Genomic DNA, 8426 nt, shown 5'->3' on the forward strand with positions numbered 1-8426 from the left:
TGTCGCGGGTTTTGCGGAAATTTAATATTTTAATTTAATTCTTCCCTATAGAACTGTAAGTATATGATATCAGTATATTATGTTTATATTACATATTTACAGTTTTCTAAAGGAAAATCAAATTAGATATCAGTTTAAGTTTCCCCAAAATCATCGAATCCGTCATTTTCTTATTACGTCAAAACCTCCAAACGACTGTCTCGGAGCACTGGAAGTATAACCGAAGCTTTCTCCTAGTAATGTGGATTTCGCGATTCTAGATTTAATTTTCACCAAGACAACAACGATTTTTTAATTTTATGTTGAATTGCAACTAGCACGCTTAATTCTAAAAGTTTTGCAACTGTGATTTGACAGAAAGGCATTATTGTTTTCAAAAATTCAATGGCTCAATAAATTTTGCAGCAAAATAACTTATTCTGTTTGTTCATGAAGTGCACGATAAAGGTTCTGAAGAGTTTCCATTTCCTTTGTCGCCAGGATACAGTGCAAAAAGGATAAAATAACATGTATTTAATTATCAGTTATATCATAGCTCGGGTACCCCCTTCGCTGGAAGGAACAACATTAAAGTGAACACTAACTCTGCAGGAGAAGGTGGAGGATGATAATAATCCACGCCACATTTCAACCTGCATATATTTTTTACATTTGCGCGTTTCTTTTAAGTAGTTGACACTTCGGTTAGTACCCATTTTCCAATTCAACTTTTAAGTATTCAACTATCTACATTGCATTATGAGTATTATAGGAAATAACTAAGCTCGTTTCCTGGAATCGATATCAAGCGATCGCATAACACCGTAATTTGCGAGAGGGCGCGCATGCAGTACGAGCTAAAGAGCGTCTTTTACTGTTACGGACCAAGCAAACCCTTCGATAGATTGATACCCAACTCAAGCAAATTGAGATGATCGGAAGCAAGAGTCACAGAAGTTAAGAGTCACTTTGAGGAAAAAACCTGAGCTCGTGGTGTACAGCCCAAAAATGAAGAGACAGCTCTTTTGAATTCTGGGATTCTATAGGCATAGAAAATGGGATTGACTAGTGAATTGGCATAAGCTAAAGAAACCGAAAAGAAACTCAAATGAATTGTTTGACTGGAAAGGCCATAATAAGTTAGTTTGGAGAATACGAAGATAAAAGCAACAGTGTACGGCAGCACCAACGCTAAAGATACAGCTGTCACTATGAACAGTGTTTTAGTCAGTTTTCTTTCTCGACTCACTGCGCCATTGTGGTGAGGATGAGTTCCACAGTACATTTTGGCCACGATCGACATATAAGAAATGACGATAATAGAAAAGCAACAAGCGAATAATGACAAATATTGGTAAAATTCACGGCCTAATGTAAAGAGCACATATAAGTACATGCAAGCGGAGTTTAGCACAGCGGTAAGCCAAACGAACCCAACAGATGCTCCAAATATCCATTTTGTGAGGAGACGATGCTTAAATGGACGAAACGTGGCGTGCATCCGCTCCAAAGAAATAACGGCAAGGTTTGTCACCGAAGCTGCTGGAAAGAGCAAAAGGACAGCCAGTAAAATACTGTCCCCGGCTGGCGACAAATAGTACTCCCATAGGCTGAATTTACGACCTATATTAAACACGTCTATGCTCAGCGTGATCACCCCTACACATATGTCTGCAACTGCCAGGCTGATCACCAGGTACATACTAGGCTTGCGAAGACGGGGCTCTTTGAGGTAAACAATGACTGCAAGGGAATTGACCGTTACTATGGCAATACCTACAGTACAAAGCACTATAAGCCAAGCAATGCACTCCGATGGAGAAAACGTGAGGGTCGTTAATCGTCCTTCAATCAATGTTTCATTTTGCTTATCCAAGGAATCATTAGCCATCTTATCCATCCACCTAGAGAGAACGAGAGCACAAGAAAGTCTCAGAGGTTTTATAGAAATCTTAATTAAGTAAGCAAGAACGACGGCATCGGATACGAGAACGTGAACTACAATTTACTTGTGCGCTGTTGTGATCGTTTTGCCGTTTATCCAAGTCGTTCAGCATGGAAAGGATGTGCCAACTTCTCCAGGAAAAAATGTTATGAACAGTGTGGATTTGTGGAGAAAAAATTGTAAATTTATTTTCGAAGGCTTGTGTCCTTCAGATTGCCTTTTTTTTTTAATTTAAAGTCATTGTTGTCAAGACGAGAATGGCAGATAAACGTGTAAGGCAAGCAGAGGCATTTTTTCGCATATGAAAGCCATTATTTTGTGGGGTTTTGGTTGTCACCTGAAACAGTGAGCACAATTAATTTGCTTTGATCATTCCATTTTTTCCTGTTTGTGATACGTCCTATAATTTTCGGACTGTAACTTTATTCTCCCAGTAATGACGACGTTAATCATTCATTAATAAAAAAAAAAATGGATAAATGACGGCCCACCACGCCAAGAAGGAGCTCTCAAACAATGTTGCTAAGACGGAGAGAAATTTATTGCCCAAAGGAAATAAATGGATTTACGCTGAATGTCACATGCTTGGTTAGTTATTTCCCGTTGCAGTTTGGGCATTCCTGTCATCCGGGAATTTCTCTACATCTTTGGCCATATGCGCAAGCTAGGCTGAGGCTGATTCAAGGGAGGCAAGTTCAAACAAATGTTGAATTCGACTGTGTTAAGGTATGGATAGCCTGTGTACAGCCGTCCGCTCTCCGAAAAAAAAAAATCGGAGAGGAGCGACGCTCCTCTCACAGGCTAGGTATGGAGAGTTCCGTAGACTTTGATGGGAACCTGGGTAAACGACCAAGTTCACCAGAAGTTCATTTAGCTCGCTCGTTAGCCGTGTGTTCGATTTTTCCCATGGATCCATTTTTGCTCCTTAGTTTTTTCCAAGTAGTTTGCATATTTTAAAGAATATTTACGCATCGGCCTTTAAGCCTCATTGCATCAAATTGTCTTCGATTATCATATTTCTCGTGTCAGCCTTTAGTTACCCATAAGCTGTTAAATGTTCCTTTCTCAACACTTCCATCCTGTGTTACGTTAGCCGTGTGCTCGATTTTTCCCATGGATCCATTTTTGCGCATTTAGTTTTTTCCAAGTAGTTTGCATATTTTAAAGAATATTTCCGCATCGGCCTTTAAGCCTCATTGCATCAAATTCTCTTCGATCATCATATTTCTTCATGTCAGCCTTTAGTTACCCATAAGCTGTTAAATGTTCCTTTCTCAACACTTCAAACCTGTGTTACTTTAGCCGTGTGCTCGACTTTTCCCATGGATGCATTTTTGCTCATTAGTTTTTTGCAAGTAGTTTGCATATTTTAAAAAATATTTCCGCATCGGCCTTTAAGCCTCATTGCATCAAATTCTCTTCGATCATCATATTTCTTCATGTCAGCCTTTAGTTACCCATAAGCTGTTAAATGTCCCTTTCTCAACACTTCCTAGCTGGAAGACTTGCCAGCGAAATATTTGCTCTTGGAAAAAGTTCGCTGACTGCTTCATATTCTGTGCCAAAAATAACCTTACCTTGATTTATCATACCACTGGAACTGCTGCGTTGTAGAAAAAGGGTCCAGCCCCCAAAACTGATTCACGGTTTGAAGTAAAGAAAATTCTGGTTATCATGAATCAATTGTTATCGCTGTGAGATAATAAAAGTTAAGAGATAACTAAAATTAGTAGTTAACTGACAATTGGCCAAAAAAATAGTAGTTAACTGACAGTTAGCCGAAAAATTAGTAGTTAACTGACAATTGGGTACCCACATTAGCACCCTCTGTGTTACGTTAGCCGTGTGCTCGATTTTTCCCATGGATCCATTTTTGCTCATTAGTGTTTTCCACGTAGTTTGCATATTTTAAAGAATATTTCCGCATCGGCCTTCAAGCCTCATTGCATCAAATTCTCTTCGATCATTATATTTCTTCATGTCAGCCTTTAGTTACCCATAAGCTGTTAAATGTTCCTTTCTCAACACATCCTAGCTGGAAGACTTGCCAGCGAAATATTTGCTCTTGGAAAAAGTTCGCTGTCTGCCTCATATTATGTGCCAAAATTAAATAACCTTTCGAAAAGGCAAGAGATACTACGACTAAAAGAAAACCGTCCTTACCTTGATTTATTGTAGCACTGGAACTGCTGCGTTGTAGAAAAATGGGAAAAGGGAAACGTGCAGGCAAAATGTGAAAGAAATGAACTGAACCAAAAAGCAGACTAGGACTCATGAGAAGTGAATGCAGCATCTGCAACAGAAAACTTCCTCATCGTCCACTGTAGACCTCTTTCATAATGGCGGCCAAATAAATTATTTTTTTGTTTTAATGCTAATAAGCCCTACTAACCTCACTACGACGAGCAAATTTCAAAAGAATATTTGTTTTAAAACGAGGGCAGTAGGTCTGATTAACATAAATACAAAAGAATGTAAAGTTGGTCGCCATTTATGAAAGTGGTCTATTCCGGTCACGACAATTCAGTGCGACTTACGTGAGATGACTTTTTGCGCTGTTCTTCTTGTTGTGGGCCTCATATCGTCCCGACGCGAGGTACACAATATGTGTTATATATTTTCTTAAGTTTGGCCCATACCAAAACCGCTGAGAAAAATAACTTGCTTCGAAGGCACCCGATTCGCACGGGGAGTGTCGGGTATCACCCGACAAAATGATACACAAATTACCGGGCATCACCCGTTGTAGTACGTACTATAGTACGCTGCTTATAGTGCTTACTGCTGTATAGTGCGCACTACAGTATGTACACAGTACGAACTATTTCGGCTTGATAGCACGGTTTTCTCATTATTCGCTTTTAGTATATCAACTGCATGCAATTCCTTCGTAATCCATCGTCGAATGGTGCAAGGGCTAGGGGAATTTTTGTTTTCTTACTTCTAAAGCTGAGCTAATGGACGGTATTAAGTGTTTAGTTTTGCTCTAATATTTTCTTTCGTGCTGAGACAGTCGATCTCGGCCTTTTAACTCAACTCTGTCTACTGCCTTGTAAATTATTATCGTACGAAGTTCATTTGTTGCAGGCGTAATAAACCGTACACCGATTTCAAGTGAGGTATCATCATGATGAGAACACTTCTTCAAGCAAGAGAGATTCGCGGCAGCCGAGCAACGATCGATGAATTCGATGAAAATGAACACGAGGGTCGTAGAGATGCTCACGTAGTTACAAGTAAAGATTCTGATGATGGTGGCGATGAACCAAGAGCACCTGCAACTCGTCAGTATCAGAGGCTGCAAGGAGTGGAAGTTATGCCAACGGTCGAGCTAGAACGAGGGTTTGTTTTGTTCAAGCAACGGGTGTCATTTTTGTGAAACCGATCAACTTCAGGGCAAATGCTATTTTGCAAATCTTGCGTCATGTTGACGCATAGTAAAGTTAACATATTTTCGTGTCGAAAATGGTACTCATAACTTTTATCAAAGCTTTACATGGTTCACAATAATATCGGTATGTATTGTTCTTTTTGATCCAGATTGATTGACTGATGGCACCATCTACATGTACGTCATTCTTGCAATAATATTGAGGTCAATAATGATTATACTATAATTAACAATAATTGTTCACTGACACTGAGGTGAATAATTGTTGTAGTGATAACCACACTAGCTGAATAAAAAGTGAACCCAAAAACTCCATTGTTTTTTGTAAATTATGTGGTTGGAAATTTTAAATTTTGCATGCCAGAATCCATTTGTTTTCACTTCAGCTACTCAGGGTTAAATAGTTCTTGGCTAGTCACCTCCGAGTTAGGCAATCAGCGCATGTGGAGAGCACTATTCAGTTTTGTGGTATATACTAATTAACAAGCCGAATCAGAGGTGGCTAGTGGTGGATATTACCTTGCTGGTAAATATCAACCACTAGCCACCAACTCTACAGGTAAATAGTTGTTAAATTACTTTATACTAAAACAGTGAGATAATATAACATGAAGAGATGATTAAAACTAATAATTTGTTATTATTTATTCCTGCAACAATAACAATCTTTTTGGGGGCAAATCCTGGGCCAGTTACTCAGAGATGAATAGCAAAGCCTATTCTTTGTTTGAGTAACCAATCAGAGCATGCCTTCAATGCTTTCCACTGTTTTAGTATATACTAATACAGAATATTAATTGGGCAAATGTATTCAACTCCAATTATTGGAGTACAAGAAAACAAACAGGAGCATGAGAATCATTGTGTGATGCATTAAACCAACCAGAAAAGTTATGAGTACCAAATTAAAGAATATACTCTTTTTCTTTTTTCATAAGAACGTCTAATTTTAGAGCTGAGGCTGAATGTTGTTATAAATTTTAGCATTGTGAGGCTGAAAACGTTCTTAAGATGTTCTTAAATTTACGTGGTGTAGTTCTTCAAGAAATCAATGCAGACAATTGACCAGGAAACCTATCAAAGTGCTTGCTTTGATGGTGTTGAAGTTTAATACTTTGTAACAGTAATTTATAAATGAGAACTGCTGACATTACTATAAACTGAGATGTGTATCGTGCAATAAGAAAACAATCATTATGTCATACAAAATATGCCCTTAAGTATTTGGGTTAATTTAAATTTCTTTACCATTATTTTATGCTTTCATTAGAACATATGCGCTCCGTTTTCTTCTCAGAGGGTGGAGCCTTCCACAGTCTGACAGAAGAGTTACAGATCCCAAACTTGCCTGGCGGGTAGAGTTTTGGATTGTGCACTACAACCTTTTTGGGTCGGGGAGAACCACAGCTGTTTCTGGGGGGAGCTATGGGCAAAAAAACACCTTTTTTCAAGACTGTACAGCCTTCCCACTTAATTGTTCATCTTCCTTGGCGGGCTCAGGGGGAAGGGGTGGACTTCCCTGGAGGTGCCAGAGGCAAACCAAGGATACCATGGGATGGCTCGTCTAATTGTGCATCTTCCTGGTCGGGTCATAAGGGGCGGCTCAAATCTAGAGGAAGCAAGAGCACCAAAACATCTCTTGCTATAGAGTGAAGGGCCTTCACTGGAACACGAGCCCATTACCCAGAGCATCCATCTTCCGTATGAACCCTCTGAGTCAACCTTTCCCTGTATCTTTCCATTTTTACAAGCACCTCGCAAGGGGGCTTCAGTGGGTGTTTTCACATATGTTCACAATGACCAATCATAGGTGACCTATGGTCAGCCATTTTTTACGTCACATATGTACATGTGTCACATAAGTCAAAATAACGTAGTTCTAAAAACAGAAAGATCGGGAAAGGGTTGACTAAAGCGTACAATGCAGATGGAAGTTCCCGGTAATGAGCTCCTGACTGGAAGAGTTAGAGCCAAACAAATGGCCCACTCAATTGCGCATCGTCCTAGCCGGTTCCGGAAGGTACAGTTCAAATCTGGGGGAAGCTACAGTCCCGGACAAAATTGTTGAAACACTTTACAATACCTTGCCCTCCTACAATGTTGTTTTGACAATTGGGCTCAGAAACTGGCGTTAAAACAACATTGTGAGGGGAGAGTGAGCTGTGAAAGCTTCAGATCTGTATAGTCGTAGACTGTTCCAACGAATTTTGTCACAGACTGTAGGTACTGAAAACGTGTTTTGCTATTCAGTGAAGAGACTTCCCTGGGCATGCTGGAACCAAACCAAGGTTACCATGGGATGTGCAAGAGGATTGCCCATCGCCCTGGCCCACTAAGGAGGGGCGAGCTCGTTCAGGGGGGAGGGAGATATCTGCAAAAAACCCACTTCTTCTATAGAGTGTAGAGCCTTCCCTGGAAGTGCTGGAGCCAAGCCAATAGCATGGCAGGATTTCCCAACCCATTGCGCATCTCCATGACCCATCCAAGGGGGCCAGCTCGTTTTGGGGGGGTTCTCGCATGGCAAAAGGACGAGTTTGGAGAACCACATAGAACGCACTCAAGCCACATACTTAGGGGCGTAACATCCAGGGTTTATTCGCCATGTCGCGAAAGGGGTGTCGTTCGGTGGGGGGTAGTGCCCTCTACTTGCATGCCAAGTGGGAGTTCGGGGGGTGGGGGGGTAAAACCTTGGAATGTTATGAGGCAGGAGCCCATCACCTGGAGCGTGCAACTTACCTATTTTCGTGCAACGGCGTTTTCACAAGTAAGGTTATATTTAGATTGAATTTCCCGCTAATGAGACTCCCACAGGAGCCCGATGACCAATTATAAGAAATTAAGCATAGGGTCACCGAACCGGAACTGCCTTTGTTTTTTGACCTAATTCGCGGGAAGGGCTAGTGTAAAAATAAACCTACTTGTGAAAACGCCGTTTCACAGACGCTGTATGGAAGTTGCACGCTCCAGATGGGCTCCTGTATGAGGTTAAAACAACGCACAGGGCACCCAATAGACCGCAGGGTCCCCAAACTCCTTCACGTGATATAACTCGTCAATACCTTTCCAAAAATATATAACATTATGGGCTAACTTCACTTTTGACCTTTAGGG

At 40.6% G+C, this 8426-nt stretch overlaps 2 protein-coding genes across 4 annotated transcripts in view; both read right to left on the reverse strand.

The window, feature by feature from the left end:
* The window catches only part of LOC138021412 (cytochrome c oxidase assembly protein COX18, mitochondrial-like), a 401574-nt gene that overhangs the window by 84530 nt on the left and 308618 nt on the right, over window positions 1–8426 (reverse strand). The gene's annotated exons all lie outside the window — the stretch shown is intronic.
* Window positions 701–4233, reverse strand: LOC138019117 (adenosine receptor A3-like). 2 transcript variants are annotated; one of them, XM_068865788.1, is made up of 3 exons: window positions 4088–4228; window positions 3502–3616; window positions 808–1883 (listed from the first exon to the last, which is right to left on the reverse strand). In XM_068865788.1, the coding sequence occupies exon 3, from the start codon at window positions 1877–1879 to the stop codon at window positions 944–946; it is 936 nt and encodes a 311-aa protein (XP_068721889.1). In that variant the 5' UTR covers window positions 1880–1883; window positions 3502–3616; window positions 4088–4228; the 3' UTR covers window positions 808–943. The 2 variants fall into 2 exon arrangements, with proteins under 2 accessions (XP_068721890.1, XP_068721889.1); XM_068865789.1 differs by lacking the exon at window positions 3502–3616 and having other exon boundaries at window positions 701–1883; window positions 4088–4233.

This window comes from Montipora capricornis, chromosome 10 (assembly GCF_036669925.1).
Source record: "Montipora capricornis isolate CH-2021 chromosome 10, ASM3666992v2, whole genome shotgun sequence".
Taxonomy (NCBI): domain Eukaryota; kingdom Metazoa; phylum Cnidaria; class Anthozoa; order Scleractinia; family Acroporidae; genus Montipora; species Montipora capricornis.